This window comes from Aulonocara stuartgranti (genome assembly GCF_965226115.1).
Source record: "Aulonocara stuartgranti genome assembly, chromosome: 3".
NCBI classification, from domain to species: domain Eukaryota; kingdom Metazoa; phylum Chordata; class Actinopteri; order Cichliformes; family Cichlidae; genus Aulonocara; species Aulonocara stuartgranti.
This window is the reverse complement of record NC_138941.1, coordinates 61,972,725-61,998,399: the sequence shown is the minus strand read 5'-3', so window position 1 is coordinate 61,998,399 and position 25,675 is coordinate 61,972,725. Positions and strand designations below refer to the sequence as shown.

At 37.8% G+C, this 25,675-nt stretch overlaps 1 protein-coding gene and 2 long non-coding RNA genes across 3 annotated transcripts in view; 2 read left to right on the top strand and 1 right to left on the bottom strand.

The window, feature by feature from the left end:
* LOC309695479 (low affinity immunoglobulin gamma Fc region receptor III-like) overlaps window positions 1–8,678 on the top strand; it is a 92,343-nt gene extending 83,665 nt beyond the window's left edge. Inside the window, exons 2-5 of the mRNA XM_082516169.1 lie at window positions 7,671–7,934; window positions 8,014–8,262; window positions 8,338–8,492; window positions 8,594–8,678. Of these exons, the coding sequence (XP_082372295.1) occupies window positions 7,721–7,934; window positions 8,014–8,262; window positions 8,338–8,492 (618 nt within the window). The 5' untranslated portion in view covers window positions 7,671–7,720 and the 3' untranslated portion in view covers window positions 8,594–8,678. The remainder of the gene's footprint in view (window positions 1–7,670; window positions 7,935–8,013; window positions 8,263–8,337; window positions 8,493–8,593) is intronic.
* Window positions 4,276–6,784, bottom strand: LOC309696286. The gene is made up of 4 exons (XR_014273409.1): window positions 6,615–6,784; window positions 5,560–5,708; window positions 4,705–4,868; window positions 4,276–4,625 (listed from the first exon to the last, which is right to left on the bottom strand). It is a non-coding gene; the product is annotated as an uncharacterized lncRNA (long non-coding RNA).
* A 3,722-nt stretch (window positions 8,679–12,400) lies between the features above and the next one.
* Window positions 12,401–16,142, top strand: LOC309693143. Its single transcript, XR_014272583.1, has 4 exons — window positions 12,401–12,741; window positions 13,618–13,689; window positions 14,257–14,358; window positions 14,532–16,142. It is a non-coding gene; the product is annotated as an uncharacterized lncRNA (long non-coding RNA).
* Window positions 16,143–25,675: the final 9,533 nt, after the last annotated feature.

Here is a 25,675-nt window from a genome sequence, read left to right as displayed (position 1 = left end):
TGTGTAAAGTGCTTTGAGTGCTCAGAGTAGAAAAGCAGTCAATTTACCATTGACCATGGTTGTGAGCTAGGATCCAGTGGGGCATCCAAATACATGATAGGATGCAGCGATACCGAATGACAACAGGAAAAAGGAACAAAAGAAGCTGGAGAAGTACCAAGGGCTGGGAGAACAGTTTAAGAAGATGTGGAAGGTGATGGTAACAGTGGTTCCAGTGGTAATCGGAACACTCGGGGCAATGATCCCTAAGCTGGGTGAGTGGCTGCAGCAGATCCCAGGAAGAACAGAAGAGCACAGTCCTAGGAACGCAGGGTCCTCAAGCTCCCAGGCCTCTGGTAGAAGACCTGAGCTTGAAGGATAAAGACTGCCTGCAGACAAAATGGGGAATATCTGCCTATTTATTTGATATAGCGGTAGGACTTTCTTATAAATTTTTACATTGCATTCCATTTATACTAGAAAGGCATGATATACTTTATGCCTTGTGCAAAGTTGTGCAAAGGGAATTTTCCAGATCCTAGGTATATTTTAATAAAAATGTGTGCTACAGTGAGATGCTGAGAAGTATTTACAATAATATGTTGAGGAATTTTACCCTTAAATTAATATAATTTGGCATGCAGTTTTTTATGCAGTTGTGTTTTTTGTAACACATTGTTGCATCTCTGTTCATATTTACTTCTGAGAGACTCTGTACTGTAAACAGGAAACCACTAAACACTGAAAAGAAGCAGCTAGACAGGAAGAAGGGGGGTGGAGTGGGGTTGTCCTCAGATGTCAACTCAGCAAAGACTTAACATTAATAATGTTAGTCAGCATGATGGATGGAACATCTCTGCTGTGGCTGCTCTGTAAGTTGAGTCTCTCTTTATGTCTGGGCTATGATTTGAAGACAGCTGTTTAAATGACAGTAGATTGTTATGTAACTACATTGGGGAATTAAGATGGAGTCAGATTAATGGGCATATTCAGGGGCACTTACACTCTTTCTTTGATGGAAAGAGTAACTGATGATGTGACAATTAGCAGGGAAGAAGGAAAAGAAGCTCAAACAAACAAAAAATATATTGGAATGTGTATGTTTTATATAACTATAAACACAAAAGAAAGTAAAGTCTTTAAAACAGTTTTACCTGTGCTTAAAACCATTAGAGCCATTAGTACATTAGAGCATGGTTTGCTGCTTCCTTCCAGTCTGAAGCACCTATGGTGCAAACTAACACCAGTCTATGTTTCATACACTCTGCAGTGCTCGCAAAATTTCAACATCCCTGGTAGCCCTTTGGGCAGGCACTCTTCAGTTTTTGGTAGCCCAAAATAAATTTAAATAGCCCGAATTAAAAAAAGAGAACAATTTTTTGATTGTTGTTTTGTTTCCTTTACAATATTATACATTGAAGTATAATATTGTAAAGGAAACAAAACAACAATCAAAAAATAGGTAAAATACATATTACAACAACTGTATAAAAATTATAATCATCAACTCAAATATTTGGTTCTAATTGAACAGAATTTTCTATGAAATTGTAAGAACTGTGTAGAACATGAATCAGTCTGAACATGTCAGATCCTGAATTTGAAATTACCACTGAAATCATGGGTAAGAGGCAAGTGGAACCAAGATCTAGGACATTTGCTCTTTGAAGTTTGCTAAGACTGCTAAATTTTGCCAATGGTAGTTTACTCTTTGCAACATAGTACAGCTTTCTCAGGACTTCTTGTTGTGCTTGGTTTATTTTTAGTATGTTTTTTTGCAAATGGTGTTTGTTCTGGGAAAGATACTGCAGACTGAGCAATAATTGCAATCGCTAGCGAGCCCTGCTCTGAGGTATCAAAGCAGAGTATTTTTTTTTTTTAAAGTAACCCCTCTCTCTCTCTTTTTGCAGTTCTGATCTCACTTGAGAGCTGCACAACAAAAGAAGGTTAGTACATTTCTTCTATCACAGTTTAAGTGATTTTTTTTCATCTACATGTTTGTCCTTGGATTGAACTAGAGTTCATTCACTCTAGGATGTCTTGATGCATGCTCAATCAACTCTCTGTGAATGGTACTCATGGCCATTGATCAGTGGTTGTTGATCAACAGCCTTAATAGGTAGGTGTAGGTAGGTGTTGATGAATGTTGATGAGAATTTGCATACTAATGATCAAGGAACTGACCTCCCAGCCCATTGTTCATTCAGTAGTGCTAATTTCAGTCATTGTGCAAATGCACTGTTTATGAGGTTGGGGAAACCTACAGTCAGCTGAGACTGAAGAAGTCACTTGGATTAGTGGTGAAACATTTCTCCCACTGAAAATGCTATGTCCAGATGAACAGAATCAGCCTTTTCGGATTCACTCTAGCATGCAACTCAAAAAAAACCAAACCTTACCTATCATTTTCTCTGCCCTGTATTACAAAGAAAGTTCACCATACCTAGGGTATCTTTCCTTTTTTCACTTACCCTGATATTAAGTCAGGCTAATTAATGGCATCAAGCTGGGTATCAATCAGTCAAGATTTATTGGTGTTGTTACCAACATGACATGGGTCTGTCTGCAGTATTTGTATACTTCTAAAATCCCAAAAAGTTCTGTTCATCTCGACATAAGGTTTTCAGTGGAAGAAACGTTTCATCACTCATCAAGTTACTTCTTCAGTCTCAGCTGAATGCAGGTTTCCCCAAATCTTATAATAATTTATAATTTGTCAGGGGTTCATCCTACATCAAGAAGATGACCCAAAAAATAATTCCAATCTATGCCAGAACTACCTCAGGGAAAAGGTACAAGATGGTAAGCTTGAAAACAAGGAGTGGCTAGTAAAGTCTCCAGACTTAAACCCCATTGAGATGGTTTGGGATGAACTGGACAGAAGAGAGAAGGCAAAGCAACCTGCAGGTGCCACATTCATGGGAACCTCTGGAGCAGATATGGGAAGAACTTTTTGAAGAATATTTGATTTCTATTGTAGAAAGAATGCTGTGTTTAGTGTTCAGGATAGGTACGTTATTTCCTGGAATAACAGCAAGTCAGGAAAGAAAGGTAGATTGTGAGATTGGTTAGAGTCATCATCAGCTGTTATCACTGCCAAAGGTGGCTACTTTGATGAGTCTAAAGTTTGGTCTATAAATTTATTTCATGATTTCTTGTTTATCTTCAATTGTTTATTTGTTCTGTGCTTTCATTTCAGTGTATGAGAAACTGAGCTGTATGGGTCCTCAAAATATTAGGGATTATTAGGGATTAGGGTGCCACAACAACAGTCTGTAAGGTAGAAAACTTACAATAATATTAGAACTATGTCATTGAAATGGATCCTATCTCTCCCCCACAGCTTGCCTGAACGTAAATCCCATCAGCTCTCAGTTCTTTAAAGGCAACTTTGTGTGCCTCTGAGCAACTTTATGATATTGCTTTTAAATATCCTAGGAACAACAAGTCACCTAGCACCAGCATGGTACTAATGATATTTGGACTGATCCCCCCACCTCTACGATGTAATTACACAAAACTAAGATTGTGGAACAGGTGAAATAATTTAAAACATGCACAAAAGGATACATGTTAAAGGGGTGGTCAAAGTAATAAGGCTAGTTTTCAAATGTTGACTACTGATGGTATTATTCTACACTCAGAAAAATAAAGGTGCCAACTGGAACCAAAAGTGGTTCTTTAGACTGATGCCATAGAAGAACCTTTTTTGGTGCCACAAAGAACCTTTCAAACAATGGTTCTTTGAAGAACCATTTCTTTCAGTGGTTCATTGAAGAACCTTTAAAGGTGCCCCAAAGAACCATCAAGAAATGGTTCTTTGGGGCACCTTTAATGGTTTTTCAAAGAACCTTTTTAAAAATGGTTCTTTAAAGAACCATTTTTAAAAAGGTCCTTCAAATGGTTCTTTAAAAGAACCATTTTAAAGAACCTTTTTTCAGTGGTTCTTTAAAAAAACATTTTAAATCTTTCAAAATAAAATGCATCATAAATTGAATTTGAATAGGGTAAAATAAATACGAGCACAGCATAGACATATACTAATGGTTTATTGTCATTTTGTAGTTACCAAAAGACAAAAAGGCATTTTAACCCTCAGCACAACATCACTACTAATACATGTCACATATTAGTGTTTTAAACAGTAATAATTAAATATATTTGCTATACTATAAATAAATATATATATAAATACTATAGCTACAGATAACACAACAAATAATACATGTATTGTTTAATTAATAAAACATCAGAAAGTGATAAAACACAATAGAAATAGCAATAGCTTCATAACAGACCAATAAATCAACACATTTTCATCAGCAGATGTTTGCATGTTCAGTAAAAATATTTCAACAAGTTTATGATTAAAATGATCAATGAACTTCAGCCTTACACTATGTAATGTACGTTTCATGTTGTACTCATGGTCCTTGGTTAGTCCAGTTTAGGATAATGTCTCTGACGTATGTATCATATCAAATATATGTCATATCAAAACAAGCCCACACCTGCAGTTGTTTCAGTTTTTCACTGGTGTTTCCTGTCAGCTGGTCAACCTCACTCAGGCGGACATCCATATCAGCCAACCAAACGACAAGTTCCTCCCTTTGTGCTTCAAATCCCTCCCACTCTGAGACAAGGAGCTGAGAGAGAGAGAGAAAAGAGTCAATTATAAAGAAGAGAGAAAAGTGAAACCCTCCTCAGAAGGTCTGACTTGCATACCTGCAGTTGACCTGTGATGGACTCCAGTTTGGCGTTCACGTCATCCCTTGCTGTTGCCAGTAGCCGAGTCTGCAGGGTGCCCTGGAAGAGCTGAGTTAATGTTCGACTCCCCCTGGTCAGGCTCTCCAGCTGGATGAGCCGAGGTCTCCCTCTCGCCGCTGCCTCTGAACACAGAAACACAAATTGCATCTGAAGCAGGAGGTGCAGATTTTTTTTGCTATTCTTTTCTAAATGCAGGCTAGATCACATGGAGGTATTTGGAAAACGACTGACGACTGTTGTCTTGCAGAAAGTCAAATCAAACATATGCGATACACAATCAATTCACAAGAACACATTATAAAAAACAAGTCCAGTTCTTTCCTGATTTCAAGTGAAATCTGCATCAAAACAGGGTGACAGAAGTAAAATGAGTGCACAAAGCCTCACTTTGTACAAGCCTACTATTACAGTTCTCCTCTATGCAGACGACTTTCCTGTTTTCAAGGCACAACTTGGATCTGCTGTACGAATCTTATGGATACACACTGAATGAAACAATAGTGTGCATGACTCCAGATTCTGATCCCTCATCCTAATATGGTCCCAACATAGCAACAGCAATAAAGCAAATGTTGAGGCTTCAAAATACAAAGTCCATAAACCAATGGCTGACGTGGGTTTTATCATAAGGGTGATAAATATACAGATTTCAGTCTGTCTTAGAGATTTGATGTTCATTTACCTGCAGATGCACTATACGTACCTGCTCCATGGTTTTTCACAACATTTTGCACATCACTATTTAATACAGGAAGTAGGTGAACTAAAACAAGTCATCTTTCTTTGTGAGAAGACCATATTAATGAAACAAACCTCAATGACATCATAGGGATCCCTAAAGATGCTCCTGCTGCTTCTCTTCCTCCTCATCCTAAGCTTCCTTCTCCTTGTCCTCGCCTTCCATCCAATTGTAATTCAACCTAATTGTGTTTCTCCCCCTCCTCTTCCTCATTTTGTTGGAGCTGTGAACACAATTAATGTGACTCTGGATTAATTTGTGCAAACAAGAAAAATCTACAGCTTTTTGGTCAGAGGTACTCTTGTGATTTAAGCCGGGAAGAGTAGATTTATGTGTTGATGCTGCCTGCTTCAGCTCTGGCTGCTGAGTGATATTTACACCCTGGCTGGATTACAAACTTTAACCATGTGCTGAACTTTGGCCCAGCGCTGATACCTCTTGTTAGTATAACGACCTCTTCTTAGCTTGTATGTATGATGGTGGATAAATGAAATATACAAAAAAATTAACTATATTACAAAAGAACATCTATCTTGGAAACATCAAATGACCGGAGCATAACTTGTCAACTGGTCCGAAACTAAGTTATGCAGGAACAGTCAAAGACACACCTTCTCATGTCACATTTCTATTCATTTCTATATAATTCGATTAGACAATAAAGAGTTATCTAATCTAATTATTCATTCAAAGCACTTATGCATAGCTGTATTTTATACAGCTCATACAGAATTCAAAGTACAGGTTCAAGTGAGTATTTAATGTACGGCTCAGATCTACAGAGTTTCTAGAGCAGACACAGAGCTCACGTCACAACAGGCTTCAGGCGCCATTTTAGTGACTTTAACAATATATTAAATTTTAATTTCGGTCTAGCTGACATTAGGTTATGTACGCAGCACGCAATTGAACCACATATTTTAGAAGCCAAGGGTTCAAATTAGCTGGGAGCACCTTCACTTAATTATAACAGTGGTTTTGTTAAGAAAACAGTTGGATACTAAATTGCGCTGACCTCAACGGCTAACGTATCTAGCTAGTCGCTACTGTTAGCACAACATTAACAGCAAGCTACAATGACTAGTAACAAAAACAAAACAGTAATAAGGTTTTAATGAAAATGTTTTACCTTTTCCAACAGTCCCAGAATCCACAGCTTCAAAGTCCAGCAGGTACTGAAGACTGTTATCCGTTTCGCTGTCACCGTCCGTGAGAAAGTGTTTTTTTTTCCCGAAAGGTCAAGGCCCGCCGCTCGCGCACTCTGTCTGCGCATGCGCATCCCAACGACTGACCCCATCCGTCCGCTCCTGGGAGGTTATAGTATGACGTGTTCTGACGTCACTCTCTCTCTCCCTGTCATTTATTTGGCTCGAAACACATTAACAAATTGCTCAGTGATGAACAACTACTCAGATCATTTACCTAAGCTGTGCGCTTTGTCAAAACAAAGTGTGTTTTACACTGACATTCTGTTCTGCAATTGTTATTTACTTGTATTTTATAATTTGACTTTACATACTGCTGGGTGGTTTGTAAAGTTTACAATAACTAGTATTATCATTATGCTATATTTTCAAAAATATATAATAATCTCAAAAGTAATGCCTTGGAGTAGAAAATAGTAATGCTTTATTAAAATTTAATACTAAAGTACAGTATTTGAATGTATGTATTGTGTCTACTGTTTGTTAACTCACCATATTCATAATGGGTTTGCGGGGTTAGGGGTGTGTGTGTGTGTGGGGGGGTTAGGGTCTTTAGGCTTTCCCCCCCACCAGTATATTTTTAAGCAAATATTTCTAACTTTTATTTCAATATTCAGTTTCCTACCATCTTCTCTTAAAGGGTAATTGCCAGGTAACCCGCCCTCCACCTTCGCACACACATGCACACAAAGAAAACACACAGTATAATTCACAGCCTCGTTATAGTGAATAAATATTTATGCCATTTACACCATCAAACTTAGATTGCTAAGGATGAAGAACCTTTTGTTCTTTAAAAGAACCATTTGTAATAGCTGAAGAACCATCCACAAAATAAAAAGGTTCTTTGACGTTTGATGGTTCTTTAAAGAACCATGAAGACATCTGAAGAACCATTTAAGAACCATAATTTTTCTGAGTGTAGAACCACTATTTTGTTTTGTTAAAAATGGATTCATATCATCCCCTCTCCTTCACAGCTCGTCTGACTGTGAGTCCCAACAGCTCTCAGTTCTTTAAAGACGACTTTATGTCTCTGAGCTGTGAGGAGGACGACAGCTCTGCTGGATGGACTCTGAGGAGAAACACAAGCAAACGACAGAGGACTCAATGTGGAGATGGGTGGGGAAAACCAGCCGGTTCTTCCTGTAAAATGAGCTACATTAATCCACTGGACAGTGGAGTTTACTGGTGTGAGTCCAGAGAGGGTACCATCAGTAACATGGTTAACCTGACAGTCACTGGTAAGCTGAGTGTGTGGAGTTAGTGTTGATGAAGCTGTGTGTAAATGGATGAAATGCTGTAGTTTGTCTCTGTGTTGAGGTGGATCAGTGATCCTGCAGAGTCCTGTCCTCCCTGTGATGGAGGGAGATGACGTCACTCTGCTCTGTAAAACAAAGACCACTCCCTCCAACCTCCCAGCGGCTTTTTTCAAAGATGGCGTCTTCATTGGGAGGAATAACTCTAAAGGCCATATGACCATCCCGCATGTTTCCAGGTCTGATGAAGGCCTCTACAAGTGTGACATTAGCAGTTATGGAGTGTCCCCATCCAGCTGGATCACTGTCACAGGTGAGGAACTTCACTCTGATTACACCTCTTATTTGTTCAATATAGTCACCTGAACAGGTGGGATTGTCTCTGCAGGAAAGCCTACATCCACAGCCAGACCTACAACCACATCTCGCCTGATTTCTGGAGCTTCATATCCTGACTTAACATTAATGTGCCACCTGGTGGTGTGTAGTCCATATTTCATCTACACCCTTCTCTCATGGTGTTTTTATAGTGAGCCACTATAGGTAATATTCACTAATCCATCTTTGACTCAATCATGACAGCTGATGATGTCTTGAACCAATCTCATGATCTACCTCTCCTTCCTGACTTGCTTTTACTCCAGGAAATGACTTACCCATCCTCAAGGAGTTAACCCTACCCACAGAGGCTGAGTAAAGACAGGATGAGGAGGTCAATAATGTAACCAAAAGCTTCACTTGAACAAACACAAACTGGATGAACACAGTGTGGTTTTTCTCAACTGTTTCTATTTTGCTTTTGTTTAAATGTTTACTTTTTACAACTTCATGAACCTTTGTCTGTAGATTTTTTTACAGTTCATTATAGTATGGCTCTTTTTTCCATCTCATTTCTGAATGAAGCAGTAGACTCAACCTCAGAGTAAAAGACATTACATCTAAATATTTCTTTAAGGCTACAGTTAAAAAAGCTATGTTAAGTCAAAATACACAGTTGTTCTGTGGCTTTGGTGCTTTTTTGTTTTTATTTTATTTTGTGTGCGTAGCCATTTCCCTCATCGATGTGTTTCAAAAATTGTGGTTTTGGCTGTCTGTTGATGTCAAATTTCTGGATCACCTCAGAATGCTTGGAACCCTGCCCGAGTAGGTACTAAAAAGTACCTGGTACCAGGTATTTAAATCTGATGGAAAATCCTAGAAACTATATTGAGCCATGCCGAGGTGACCCAAATAGGTAATAATGGAAAAGGTCTAATAGTCTCTACTCAAAGCTCATGCAACCAGAATGCTCATACTCTTGAGTTTATTCTGTATTTCTAGCCATGATCTTGCCTCAGTGTTTCCTCCAATATAGGTTAGTCTCGTCTTGTGCACCTGTCTTGTCCCCCCTAGTCAGTCTATGTACTTCCTGCTTAACTTTGATAGTCTCCCGCCAGTGTACGTCATTTTCTGTTTTGCCGTGTTTCCCAGTTGTTTCCTCTCTCTCCAGTTGCACTCGTGTATTTAGTGTCTGCGTCTTCCTCTCCTCGTTATCACATTGTCCTTCATCCCTCTTTGTGTGTTTTCACCTGCTTAGTTATCTTGTTTAGTTTGATGTATATTTCCAGTTTAGCTTTGTATTTTCTAGCTACCAGCATGAGGGTGGCAAAGAAATCAAATGGGGTGGCAAAGCCTTTTTTAATAATAAGGCTTGTAATCTCTCTGTGTTCCTCTGTGTGTATTTAAGTTATGTCTTCTTATGTTGTAGTCGCTGGTCTGGCTGCGTATCTACCGTGTGTTTTCCCTGCTGTCACCATCCTGTACCTTTGTCTACACTCCTTCATGTTCTGGTTGTTGTTTTGTAGTTTTAGTATTGTCCCAGTTTAGTTTAGCATTTGTACGGTTTTGCCATATTTCACCGTGTGCTTTATTTTCAATAAACCACCTCCACATCTCAGTGAGTGCACTTGGGTCCTCCTTTATTTCTCCACACGGCTCTTCTCACTTGCCGTGACACGTACTGTGTAGCCTTTATAATAAATAGATATGCAGTGTTGGGAAGGTTACTTTTAAAATGTATTCCATTACAGAATACAGAATACATGCCCCAAAATGTATTCTGTAACGTATTCCGTTACGTTACTCAATGACAGTAGCGTATTCTGAATACTTTGGATTACATAATATATTATCATGCTTTTTACAACAACGTGAATGTACTATTGTTGTGTGATTTATTACTATTACTGAAGGCCCGCGACTCCGAACTGTAGTAAAGGGACCTCTGACTAATACGGCGGGGTCCCTGTCGGCTCGTAGCCGAAAAATAGCTTTACTTTGTTGTCTGGGTCAACTTTTCTTGCGAGAGACAGAGAGAGGCGTTGAAAGACTGCTCCAACGGAACTTATTGTTTTCGGAGGAAAACACGAACACGGTGTACAGTCGAGTCTCAATAGCTTACTTACAACTGGGCTCGTCAGGCACTCTTCTTGGCTGAAGTGGTTATTATTATATTTACATGCTTCCAGCTCCCATTTTTCCTCGACGACAACTCGTACCTTTCCACTCCCCTTTTTCTCCCTCCTCACAGACCCATAACGGGTATGGCAGTCCATTCTCCCTGCAACACGGACTACACTGCCCATGATGCTACATTCTTTAGAGCTATGCTTGTAGCATTCTGCCTGTTAGCTTAGCACAACAACAACAACAACAACAACGAAAAGGCGCTCTCTCACCCAGGAAACACACAGTCGCAGAGAGAGAGAGAGAGCGTTGCCCTGTAACCATGGCAACTGTAACGCTGCCGCCTGGAACAACAGAGCGTAGCTGTCAAACAAAACCCAAACAGTCCTGACCTGCGACAATATGAAACAGGAAGGTACCACAGTGTAATCCATTTATTTCAACAAAGTAACTGTATTCTGAATACCACCTTTTTAAACGGTAACTGTAACGGAATACAGTTACTCATATTTTGTATTTTAAATACGTAATGGCGGTACATGTATTCCGTTACTCCCCAACACTGTAGATATGTAGCCCAATAAGTATAAAATCCAGAAAGCTACACAACATGAGGTGGTTCATCTTCAAAAACAAATCAAACTTAAATATCACACTTTTTTTGTTAGAAAAAAATAAAATTGTTACATGTTTAATTTACACAAAATGTCAGAAATCTGCACCATCACGAAAAAAAAAAAAACTTTAAACCTAATTTTTCATGATTTGTTGGATTATGTTATATTTTGGACTCTGAGGTCCAAAATATAACATTTTTGACTCCTTTTGATTTTACATTTGTATTTGACCTTGAAATTGTTTCATTTTGTTTTTTCCCCTTGCCTTGCTTGGTATCATTCTTTTCAGCTCAACTTCACGTGTCTAAATTTAGTTATTTTTCATTGACATACTGTATTAATATTACTGATCTGAAGTCACACAAAAATCTTAGAATCCTAGAAGTATTTTTTTACTGTAAAGGAAAAAAAAGACATGTTGAGTAAATTATTTTTATAACTTAAAAACAAACATAAATTCTACATTTTGAAAACGTATGCACACATTTTGTAAACATATACAACTATTTATCTGAAAATGCAGCCAATACACCATTTTTTTTTTATTTTATACACTTTTTCATGTGAGTCTGAGACATGACATTTTTTCGTGTGAGTCTGAGACCTGACATTTTTTCATGTGAGTCTGAGACAGTGTTGGGTAAGTTACTTTAAAATAGTAACTTAGTTACATTACTAGTTGCTTCTCTCAAAAGTAACTCAGTTACTTCAAGTTACTCGTTACTTTCAAAGTAACTAGTTACTAGGGAAAGTAACTTTGGTTTTACTCAGAATTCTCTTGTTAATGTGTTGCTTCCATAACTTTGCCAGTCTTCTAGCTTGCTTACTTGCCACAAGTGCACTGTGCCACCTAGCAATAGAAAGGAAAAGATAATGTGCATATTTCCACGAGAGAAATCCCACGCTTGGACCGTCATTGACTACTGCCATGATTCTAGCCTACGTCACAGTGTCATGTGCGCCTTTTACATCCAACACAAAAACTGCAGTCGTGGTGCTTTCGATTGTACTCAGAACTCGGAAATTCTGCCTTCTGAATAGGAAGATGTAGGTAACACCAGACTGCAGATGAGCTGCATACAGGGCTAGACTGGGACAGAAAATTGGCCCGGGCATTTTGACTAGAGACTGGCCCACCATTATAGGAAAAATCATAAAGCCTTTGAATGAAAACAAACGCTGTTGTGACAGTGATGTACACTGTTTTGATGGTATATATGCATCAATCTATCAATCGTTTGTTGTAAGATTCAGATAATTATTTTTTTAAAAGCTAGACATTTTAAATGAGAATAAGAAAGAAAAGTATTTCTTTGTGCCCCCCTTTCCCTTTTAATGCCCTACATGCCCCCCTGGCAACACTTTGCTCGATCCGCACCTGCACTGTAAAAACTGTGATTGGGGTTAATTAGAATCTAATAGGAGAGTAATAGTAATTATTACTCAGTAAAAACGTGTATGAGTAGTTTTAATCAAATCTAAGCAAAATTCAACAATTTTGAGATGTTCAGTTATTTAAATTTACACAGTTTTGTTTGGGGTAAATTCAGCAATGGTTTGTTGAGTAGATTTAAAAAAAATGTTTGAGTACTAAAAAAATTTAAGAAATCTAATAGATTTAACTGATGAAAGCATTTTCATTTTAATCATTGTACACTTCCGCCCATAATCCTTTGTGCCACGTGCAGGACACACGCGCTTCATGAGTGGACGTCTCCATTTTGTCAGAGGTAAGACTTCTTAATTTGTTCAAATATAAGACACGGTTTAAACAATAACGTATATCGGTTTTGAGTAAAGGTTTTAAACAGTATGATACGTCGAAATTTTATTAATAATCGTCACTGTAATGATAGTATCGTATTTTTACACAAATGGCAGTTAGTGGACTGCTAGCACAAGGTCACTTTCCAAGCCTTCACGACTGTGTTACTGAACAGCTTTAACTAACCACATGTTTTACCGTATTAAAAAATATCAACGGTATATTCCGATGAGTTTTAACGTCTTTCATCCACGTTTAAAAGTTCATGAAAAGGTTTTGCGGTCAGTTGTGAGTGATTTTGTCAGCCACAGTCAGTTTTTCGAACTCCAGTTTCCAATAATGGCGGCCGCTACTAAGTTTTAAAATTACTCTTAGTAATCTTTCTGGGTCACAAAATAAACTTTTAACATATTTTCAGGCGCGAAAGTAGCTGTGTAAACATCAAATATCTGCTCGGTTTATCAAGATATCGCATGTTTGCAAAAGTGCTTAGACGTTTTCGGAGCATCTGCTACCCACCAGCTCGATAGCAAGCCGGGAGCTCGAGGGTCACTGAAGCCGCTGAGAACGGCACAACTCCCGGCACATCATTTTCAGATCACCGCGGGGTTTCGCTACTCAGTTTAAACGTAATGTATAAGTCACTTAGACAACCTAAAAATGTTATTGTTTGGTTTTTTTCAGTGTTTTATTTGTTCGTGAGTAAATCGGTTTGGCTGAGATTAAAGTTATTAGATTAGATTAGATAAAATAAATCTTTATTAATCCCCCGGGTGGGTTCCTCCTTGGTTTTTACACAGCTGACTAAACGTCAAAAATGATAATGTTGCTTTCCTTTCAGGTAATGGAAGATCCCTCAACTTAAATTCACCTGATCAGCATGGGATTGAAGTTGCAGGCTATCATAGCCAAGGTATTTTCCACAGACATTTCAGCTTGGAATTTTATTTAAAGAATTTTTTTGTCAAATTTCATTTGCATGGTGCACAGCTCCACTAATTTGTTTGCATGTTTTTGTCAGTGCAAGAGGACGCCAGGACGTCACTGATATAATTAACAACACAATTATGGGTTTCATGTTTTAATTGTATTTTAAATACATGTCTATTCTTAGTCAAAAAACAAACAAAAAAACACAAGTACAGGTATTGCTGGGTTTTTGTTTTGTCCCAAGAAGGAAAAACCCTTTCTGACGAACATAAACTAAATTAGATAAAAAAACTAAATGACTAAATTAATGTAATTTACTAAAACGACACATTTAAAGATTGAACCTGTCAAGCATGTTGACAATACCTTTGTGTTGACTGTCAGCACCCAGGCATGTGCATTAACATCAGCTAATTATCGCACATAATGCTCCATGTGATGATAATTTGATATTTAACAGTTTTTTTTAATACTGCCAATTCTCACAGTTTTGTCTTAATAAATGGTCACTTATCTGATGGTAATTTTTGGAATTCTTGCTCATTTTCAGTCACCAAGCAATCCTAGCAATAACATAACCAGAAATCTGGTTATTCAGTGCTTGATGGTGTACCTTGGGGAGTCCATTGATCAACTGATCAAAGAGTACAGTGTAAGTGTTGAAGTAGAAACATTATTCTGTTTTTGTTATTCATATGTGTTTGTCAAGTTTCAAATAATTTGAGGCATTATCATGTTTTATTTGTCATTCAGCTACAGGATGTGTCCAGGAAATATTTCATGTGTGCAACTACAGTCAGAAAACCCATGTGTTTGTTGTTTCAGGATGCTGATGAGGATGGTGTGTCACAAGATCTTTCTGAACAGAGGATGAAAATCTACAAAATCAAGGCTGTTGGATCTGAGGAGGATGACATTGGCATTGTGCTGGAGGGTGTGAGAGTTATGCCTGCTCTGGGCAATTTTCCAAGAGCATGCGCAATGCTGGTTGGATTGACATATGCAGTCGATCTTGCCTATCCCAAAGAGCTAAAATACACCTTGGAAGTATTCCAGAAACTTTTCCTTGAACTGGATTGTGCTAAGCTCTCACCAAAAGTGAACAGCCTCAAGAACAAGTTATTGGCTTAAACGAGGACTCTGAAAGAATGAAAGGGAAGTAAGCTCACTGAAAACCTTTGGTTTGTCTTTGTTAGATGCAGCTATCTTTTCAGTTTTTAAGTTAATTTCATCTTATTCATATCTTACCCAAATGACCTGCAATGTGTCAGGCTGTATTTGTGCTCTTCATTTTAATTTTGTTTTTTATTACCTACAAGTTTCTTAGGAATATTCTGTTTGAAAGGCAGCAAATTGGAGGAATCACTAGTGAAGCTTTTCTTTGTTTATAGTGTATGTTACTATAAAACATTGGTTTAAAACAACTTTAAAATTTAACAGAAGTGCAGTCCTGTAGCTGTAGAAATGTTACTTCCTCTTACATGTGTCTTAGATTTTCTCAGGTTAAACATCCAAATTGGGATAAAAGGTTGATTTACATTATTGATATTCCATGTACATGAGTGAAAAACCTTTGTTCTACAGTTATATTGAGTGATTCGATTTAACAAAAGATTGACAAACTAAAGTTTTTGTTAGTCAATCATAAATAAGTAACAGAGATAAAGGAAACGGTAAAGGATATTCAAATTTCAGGTTCATGTTGATATTACAGTCTAAAGATTAATTTCTTTTTTACAAAACTGGTTTACATTCATGCAGTTTATGTTGCTGTTGCTCTGTACACAAAGCTGTGTGATAAACTGTTTATGACACTAAAACAAATTTACAGCAGAGGAATGTATTTAGGAGATCAGGAGATTGTTGATGAGAATTCAGTGTATACGAGCAGAAAAATGTTATATTATAAATTACTGTGTTTTATTTTCCACAATAAAACAAATTACTGTTTTGATGTTTTCTTTGTGAAATTGATTCATTTTACTCAGAAAATAAGTAAAATTCATTTCATTTTCTCTTATTATTCAGTCATTATTTTTAAGGTTTATTTGGAAAATTATTGAATCCAATTTGAGTTTTACTGAAAAAACAAGAAGATTTCATTTCTTTGTAATGGATATTTTAGGAAGTTTTTACTAAACCTTTGCCAGATAGTTAGTAAATTCAAAGTAATTTTTCTCAGAGACTTATTTCATATCAATTATTTTTTTTGGTAAAGTTGGGCAATTTCAACCTTCAGTTTGAGATTTTGACCCTAAATCCAACACATATTTACAGTTTAATTCTATTAATATCTACTTTTGTTTTCTATTTGAATTTAATTAACATTTTCTCTACATTTTACATAAATCTTTTGAAATTAAAATCTACTTAATTATTTCAAGTGTCACTTTGTTGCCATAACTTTTTTAAGTAACCTCTAGTCACAGTTTTTACAGTGTGCACAGTTACCAGCTGTCAGCTACCTAAAAAAGGATCCTGGTGTTATTTGTCTCTCAGAAACAGTTCATAACTTCCCTACAACTCATTCATGTCACCTAAAAGGTAAACCTGTTTCTCCATCACCTGTTCAGCTCTGATGATCCAGTAAGGACATCTCCTGGTTTCATCTTCATGTTTCCCTCTCACCAGATAACCAAACCATATCATGACCAGCAGCTTTTTTGCAGCTGTGGCTCCAGCAAACATGAGCTGATACTAGAAATTAATATTAAATAAATTCTAACATCAGCTGATCAAGCTTAAATGTGCTGCTGTTGTTTAGCGCGACATCCGCTGGTTTCCTCTTTCGGCGCAAAGTGAGCGATAAACAAACAAGAGAGAAAGGCCGATCAGCTGATCACTGATCAGTTTTCATGATTGAAGTAGAAACAAGAGAGGGAGGGGGGAGAGGATGAGAGGAGAAGAGGCAGCTGTGCAGCAAAGACACAGAATAACTCCAGCTTTGTGCCTTTTTCATTGTAGCTGAATTACGGGACAAACTGTTCCTTTTCACCTCAATAAGAAACGCGTAATATTTTCTCTGAATACCAGACGGGACGGCTGGCAACTCTAATAACTTATGAACAAAATAAAGTTCAACATCAGTAACATAGCACCACCCAGCTGTATAGAAACTCCGTCATGCTAGCTAGCACGCAGTATGGAAAAAGTCAGAATAACGAAAATAAACTCCACCTAAACTTGGTTTATATCTGACCCAGAGAGACTGCAGGTCATAACTTCTTACCTGAAGTTCAGTCCACACTTGGACCGGCGGCCGCCTCGGGTCTCTTTTCCTTCTGCGTCCCTTTTCCTTCATCCACCTGCTGGCTTCCACCACTTGCTAATGTTACTGAATCTGTGGAAGCTCCGCGATAGCCACCACATGAAGTAACGACTAACGCGTTCCTGATTTTGGCATAATAACTAGTTACCGTGCTCGTTACCACAATGATAACGTAGTTACTGTAACGCGTTACTTAATAACGCGTTAGTCCCAACACTGGTCTGAGACCTGACATTTTTTCGTGTGAGACTGAGACCTGACATTTTTTCATGTGAGTCTGAGACCTGACATTTTTTCGTGTGAGACTGAGACCTGACATTTTTTTATCTGAGTCTGAGACCTGACATTTTTTCGTGTGAGTCTGAGACCTGACATTTTTTCGTGTGAGACTGAGACCTGACATTTTTTCATCTGAGTCTGAGACCTGACATTTTTTCGTGTGAGTCTGAGACCTGACATTTTTTCATGTGAGACTGAGACCTGACATTTTTTCATCTGAGTCTGAGACCTGACATTTTTTCTTGTGAGTCTGAGACCTGACATTTTTTCGTGTGAGTCTGAGACCTGACATTTTTTCATGTGAGTCTGAGACCTGACATTTTTTCGTGTGAGACTGAGACCTGACATTTTTTCGTGTGAGTCTGAGACCTGACATTTTTTCATGTGAGTCTGAGACCTGACATTTTTTCGTGTGAGACTGAGACCTGACATTTTTTCATGTGAGTCTGAGACCTGACATTTTTTGTGTGAGACTGAGACCTGACAACTTTTTTCCTGAGACCTGACGATGTCCTAAAATGTACACCGTAGCCTTGGGGTCCTTAAGGACCAAGTAAAGTGCTATACAAATACAGGCCATTTACCATTTTACCATCTGTCATGTTTCTGTCATGGTCCTGGGCCGTGTTGGCCCAGTATTCTTAGTTCTCTTGTATTTTTGTATTCAGTTCCCTGTTTAGGTTCTGTTTCCTGAGTTGCCCTGTTATGTTGTTCCCTGTGTGCTTTCCCTTTGTGACTCTCACCCCCTGTGTGCCCCTCTATGTATTCATGAGCCCTTGTCCCCTTTCGTGTTTTATTCCATGTTTTCCCCAGCCTGTTATGTCTGTGTTCTCCCCGTGCTCTCTCCTCCTGTCTGAACCTCTGTGTACTTCCTGTTTGACTCTGCCCGTCTCCCGTCAGTGTTATGTTCATTTGCTTATTAGTTCCCCCTTGTGTTTTCAACCCCTGTGAAGTCTCCCTTGCCCTTCGTGTGTTTCATGTCTGTTGTCTTATGTTGTCATGTCTGCCTCTCATGTTTCCTGTTTCATTTTGGAGAGATCTCGTGTTTTTATATTATGGATTATGTTTTGAGTCCTTTGTGGTACTGTTTCGTGTTTCCCTAGATCTCAGTTATTGTTATCTTAGGTTTTTTTCTTTTGGCTTTGTCATATGGCTTCCCTGTGTTCCATGTTATGTCTCCCCTGTTGCTGTTAAGTTTGCATGTTTAGAATTCAGTCAGTGTGTTTCCTGTTTTACTTTGTAGGTCCATGCCTCATGTGAGTGTTTCTAGTTTTGCGTCTCTGTCTCGTCCAGCCTGATTACTCCCAGCTGTGCTCCCCTTCTGTGTCTCATTCCCTCGTTATCCCTCTGTGTATTTAAGCTCTGTGTTTCTCTTTGTCAGTGTCGTAGTCTCCCTCATGCTGCGTGGATTTCCCTGTGTCTCTGCGAGTGTTAGTTTACTTTATGTTTAGCTCTCCCAGTTTAGTTTAGTACTGTTTTTGTGTTTCACCTTTTGCCAGCATTAAAGCTGTGTTTTTGAGTTTATCCCCTGAGTCCGTGAGTTTGCATTTTGGGTCCTCATCCTGCCTGCCACACAGCCGAAACATGACAGTTTCATGTCCAAGTTTTCTTTGTTTGTCAATTTCGAGTCATGTGTGTGTCTTGTTATGTTTCCCATTTTATTTTGAAAGAGCTTTGTGTTTTATTTGTTTATTGTATTTAGTTTCACGTCTCCTGTCCTGTCATTAGGTTAATTGTTGTCAGTCGTTATCCATATGTGATTCTACTTCCCTTGATCATTCCTTATGTGCATTTAATCTGTGTGTTTCCGCTCAGTGTCAGATTGTCTGTTATCCTCACCACAGATTTCATAGGTTTGCCTCATTGTTTCACTGTGTTTCCTATATTTACTCAGTGTTCATAGTTTTTCATAGTTTTTTTTCACTGAGTGTCACAGCCTTTTGTTAACACAGTGTTCACAGTGTTTCCCTAGTTTGATATTTTTCTTGTGCAATTAGCCACAATAAGGCTTGCTTTATTTTTGAAGCTTCGTTTCGTCTCCACCGTGTCTGCATCTGGGTCTACCTCGTTTTCAGACCGGCGCAGCCCCCCCTGACAGTACGGGACAAACTGTGTTCAGCTCAATACAAAACGCGTAATATTTTCTCTGAATAACTAACCTTATGAATAAAATAATGTTCATTATCGATAGCATCATAGCACCCGCCCAGCAGTATAGAAACTCCGTCATTCTAGCTAGTACACTGTACAAGTTATTGTAACTGACTGTAAAAATGTAGCACAATGAAAATAAACTCCACCTAAACTTGGTTTATAGCTGACCGAGATAGACTGCAGTTCATAACTTCTCACCTGAAGTTCAGTTCACCTGATACTCGTACTGGCAGCTGCCTCGGGTCTCTCCTCCTCCTGCCTCACCTTTCCCTCATCCACCTGCTGGCCTCCACCACTTACTAATGTTACTGAATCTGTGGAAGCTCCGCCATAGCCACCACCAAACAATTGAGTTATTTTTACACATCTGTCAGCATCTGGCCAATATACCACCTTTCACTGTTTATACCTTTACAAAAAACAAACAAACCAAAAAAAAAAAAACCCATCGGCCCATGAAAACGAAAAATCACCATCGGCCGATGGCCAGTCGAGCTATGCAGTCTTAAATAAAAAGAGCATAAGTGAGCACTGTTTAAAAACAAAATTAACCTTACACCACTACTGTCAGGGTTGTAGGTTGTATCTTCTGAAACACTTTTTAGGACTTCCTTATTAAAGGCACAATTTTAGAGCAGACTGTGTTGATGTATATTCTAATATATGTAATAATAAGACCAATGTGTAAATTTAAAGTATCTCTATTAGAAATGATTGAGTGTTTGATGATTATATTAAGCACAACTATATTAATTGTTTACATTTTTTAAGGTTAAAAAGTTTGATTTGGTTTGAAATTTATGCTAGTTTTATACAATAATAATAATTATATTTTTCTACAGCTGAGGATTACGCCCTCATCTGTATTTACAGACATTACACTGGTTTGTTAAACAAACACAAGCCAACAAATCTCCATATTAAACATTTTGAACATGATTGTGAAACACAGTGACTTTCATGACTTTATTGTTCTTTCCACAGAGTATATGAAAATATTTGAAACCAGTTCAATCTGCTTACAAATAAAGACAAAAAAGTTCTTTAAACTCAGGTTTCAGGTCTTTAAAGCAGAATTGAGTTTATGACTTAAGACAAAGGATGTGAAAAAACAGCAGTACAACATTTGTGTTCACTTATGAACTCATTTTTTTCCCTTGTTATCAAACATTTAAGTCATTTGTTTTCAGTCAAAAAGGAAAAATACATGTGGTTATGTGACACTAAGATATGCATTCAATCACAGTAGAGAGAAATACTTATTTATTTATTTATTTTATTTTATTTTTTTAGAAAGAGGGGCAATACATATTAATGAACATTTTAACAAATGTAAATATGCTAGATTATAGCCTTGGGCTAATTTCCATCTGCAGACCCTCTGAATACAGACTTTTTTTTTCCTGCTCTCTGCACCTTTTGCTGCAATTACAGCTGCCAGTCTTTCAGGGTATGTCTGTACCAGCTTTGCACATCTAGAGACTGAAATTCTTGCCAATTCTTCTTTGCAAAACAGCTCCAGCTCAGTCAGATTAGATGGACAGCGTTTGTGAGCAGCAGTTTTCAGATCTTGCCACAGATTCTCAATTGGATTTAGATCTGAACTTTGACTGGGCCATTCTAACACATGGATATGTTTTGTTTTAATCCATTCCATTGTTGCCCTGGCTTTATGTTTAGGGTCGTTGTCCTGCTGGAAGGTGAACCTCCGCCCCAGTCTCACGTCTTTTGCAGACTCCAAGAGGTTTTCTTCCAAGATTGCCCTGTATTTGGCTCCATCCATCTTCCCATCAACTCTGACCAGCTTCCCTGTCCCTGCTGAAGAGAAGTGTAACATAGTTAAATAGAGTTGAAGTTAAATCCCGCTAAATGGGACATCTACGCCACCAGCAGCGCCACCTACTGCTGAAAAAGTCACCCTGTAACATTTAGGTATTGCTGGTAACGGCACTCTTTGACTAATGTTAAACTGATCCAGTTTAAATTCTGTTGCTTGTCTTCCCTCAATCCATCCAAAGCTCTTCGTTTCCCTCCTTTCTTTCTCCCAGCAAGGTTTAAATACTTCACGTGTTGTGTGATCCTGCCCGTGGCACTGTGAATTAGCCCAATAATTAAGTATGAGCTGATCTCTTCTCATTCCTAATGGCATCTTTCCCATCTCAACCTGTAAAGCTGGAGTTGTTTTAAATGCACCTGTGCAAATTCGTAGTGCCTGATACTGAATATTGTCTAACTTTACCAGAGTTGTGTCTGCTGCTACACACCCATAATCCAATATTGATCAACCCAGTGTATATGGCCCTCAAAGACTTCCTATCCGCTCCCCAGTCCCTCCCAACTAAACACCTCATTATATTCAATACTTTTTTTTACATTTGTCCACCACTTTCTGAATATGTGCAGCCCATGTTACCCTTTCATCAAACCACAATCCAAGAAACATAAATTTACTCACCCTTTCTAATTCTTGACCGTACAACTTAAGCTCGACATCCTTACCAACTCTTTTCCTCATAAAAAACATTATCTTGGTGTTATCAACTGAAAATTTAAGACCCTACTTATAACACCACTCTTCAACTCTTGCAATTGTTCCCTGCACACTCTTAGAAGGGATGTGTTAAAATTGACAGATCATGTGTTACATTTTAACACATGTGCTGCATCAGATTAGGGACAACACATGATGTGTCAGTTTTAACACAATTAATGTGGCTGTTCCTTCAACACATCTTCTGTGTTAAAAAATGTAAACACAAGGATGTGTTATTTTGACACAAAGATGTGTTAAAATGTGTACATTTCAATTTTTTTTTTAAAAAAGGAGAAAAAAGATGGGTATATATTATACATTTATTGAATTCCATTTTTTTATTTGGCATATTATAAATCTTTACAAACTGAATGAACAACAGCTGTCAGAAACTTATCAATTAAAATGTTTTAAATTCAATTTTAGCCAAAGCTATATCACAATTTCTACTTGACAAAATCAAACAAAATTCATATCTGATTAGCTTTCTATCTCTCTAGATCATTAAAATGTCAAAAAAATTGAAAAAAGGGCAACCATATATATATATATATATATATATATATATATATATATACATACATATATATATATATATATATATATATATATATATATATATATACATATATATATATATATATATATATATATATATATATATATATATATCTTTGATACGGTGATACTTTTGGTAAACAACCATTTCACTAACATGTGTGTCTCACCTGCTCTTGTTCATCTCTGTTCTGTCCTCGTTCTCCATCTCCCTCTCTGTTCCTCTTTGTGCTGACAATCATCAAATATACAATTGAAACCAGATATTTACTCTTCAGATAAAAACACTTTTTTAATTGTAACATCAAATCAGACAAAATGTTTATTTTTTTTAGATTGATAAATATAAAAACATATTTGTTAACTTTAAGAGTAAAGAGAGAAACTGTCTGTATTTCTTAATAGCAAATGGCACCAAATTGTATTCAAACTTGAGCCACACTTATGGAGCTCCACAGTTCTTTTTCTGGTGTTTTGGTTGATATCTCTTGATTTTCCCATGTCACAGAAACAGGCTCTGTGTTTTGCCTTATATGCATCCACAGGTGTGCCACGGGTTTACTCACATGGACTCTACTAACCTATCAGAAGCTTCTTCAGCTCAGAATGGAATCGTCTGGAGTTTCTTATTAATTAACAATAAACTTAGTGTATATGTACTCCTAAATTTGATGAAAGTGATAATAAATAGACAGCTCTGTCTCTCTTTATTCTGACATTTAACTAATTCAAAATATATTTCAATATTTATCTAAAACAAAAGTTTACTCTAAATTGATGTTGTACAGTAAAAATTTTTATGTTTTCTTCCTAAAGTGTATGTAAATATCTGGTTACAAATGTGAATATCCTGCTGTGTACTGAAATCCCTCTTGTTTTGCATAGAAATATACTGAACAACATACAAAGCATAATATATAAAATAACATTTACCTGAGTTTTTTCTTTGAATGTCCATTCTTGTATTTGTTGTATCATACCAATATCAGGGGGGATTCACGCACAGTCGTAAATTCCCACAGTGTGCACTATGTGCTTAGAATATTGTGTGTACTTTTTGTTTTATACAGTTGTCAGCCAGGCATCTAACTATGAAAAAATTACACTCCAAAAGACCCTGGGCTTCTGACAAAACAACCCGGGCTTAAGCCCAGTAAGCCACCCCCACGCTCCGCCCCTGGTGTATTTGACAAAGATGCCAAATGAGGTTTCTCACCTCTGTGAACAGAGACTCTCTACATTTTGGACAGGTGAACATTTTACTTGCATCCTTTAATCTGTGCAATCAGCTCCAGTACTTTGGTTTTCCTTTGGGTGGACAGCGGCAGGTCATAGACAAACTCAAAGAAGGTGAAGAGGGAGCCAAGTGGTGCTGGATAGGACAAGTTACATACCCAGTACAGTTTGAAAAGCTTATCCACAGCACACGTCAGGCCATCATTCAGAGAAATGGTTAATCTGTCATTCTTAGCAACAATGATGTACTGCCTGGTCTTTAGATCACTGATGCATATCAGCTGGGGTTGGTGTGTTGTGGATGATGCTTCAGGATCACTGCAAAGTGATGCAATACTTGTTCCAGACTTGGAGATGGGGAGGATAAAGATAGATTTTTAGAGAAGTATTCAGTGAGGTGTAGACAAATGCTTTCCTCAGGTAAATACCGTGAGAACTTTACTGAATACATACCAGTGCAAAAAAGGCTGCAACGACTGGCACCAACTGGTGGGAGTAGGTGTGTTAACACACGGCGGGGGGGTTCTTGTTTCCAGGGCAGCCACTGATTTGAGCTTCGGAATGATACTGGCTTCCCATTTTCGCAAAAAGAGGTCCACCTTTCCTCCTGTAAGATTGCCAAACTCCAAGTCCAGCTTATGGAAATAAAAGAAGTGTTTAAGTTTAAAATGAAGCATTAAATACATTAAATCAAAAGTAGGCTACATTCTGTCCATTTGGTAGCTGTATGGCTAAAATCAAACTTTACAGTATTACATTTCTGTTACCCACTTCCACATCAAGCTTACCTACACAGTGAAACATAACAATTTACTTGGAGTGGTATTTGAATACAAGTCCATTATTCCTTAATTTTAGCTATGATTTGGGTCCCATCAGACCCTGAGAAAAAATTAGGACTTTTTAGCTGATGTTCAACTTTCTAGCTAGAGCTGGGCGATATAAGATTTTTTCATATCACGATGTTTTTTTCATTTCAGGCGATAACGATATCTATCACGATATAAGCCAAATAACTATATTTGTAAGATTTAAATGTGCCGTTGCTCACAAGTAAAATGTGAAATAATCAGCAGCTTGTTTTTATTTAAAAACGGAGTTTTAGAAAATATCCACCCTGGCCGGAGTTTTTACAAATCTTCGTTTTCAGTGACCAAAAACGCCGTTTACGTGTGGACGAAAGGTGCAAACGCATAGAAAAATCTGCCTTTTCAAAAATACCCTGGTACGTGTGGACGTAGCGCATGCACCAGTTTATTGTATTTCCAGACTTGCTTTCGGCACAATTTACAGTGCACGCTACTCTGTTTTTTGTCAGACTTGAAATAGCCGAAATACCTTCACACTACGGAACTTCTATGGCTCTTCCGTTCGACAATCTCTCCGGCATTGGAACCATCATCTGTTTTCTCTTTGGTAACCTTCGGTCACGCTCGGTTGATTTTTCTAGTCGGCACACTCATTTCCTCCATTACCCGGGCGGTACGGTGGCTGGCTGCTTCCCAAACAAATACACATGTGTGGCTTGGCACTTGTGCTGTACGTAACAAGTCACGTGACGTGACGCTGCAGCTGTGATTGGTTCGGCTCTGCGCTACTTAATTTGGATTGGCTGCTCTTTTTTTTTTTTTTTTTTTAAGAGGACAAGAGCGGCGAGGTCTATCGCGATAGTTTAATTTTTCTATCGAGAAAAAGTTATATCGCGATACATATCGTTATCGTTCTATTGCCCAGCTCTATTTCTAGCAGACAATTTCTTATTTTGTCTGTCTGCGGTTTGTCCTGTAGAGCTTTTTTGCTGAAAATAGTGCTGCTGAAAGCAGAGTTTCATACAGATTTAGGTGATTTTTTGTAGGGTTTTCACTTCCACGAGCAGCACTTTCTGCATTGTCATTTGATGTCCCTACTATTAGATAGTCATTTGGTGGTACGACTAAGATT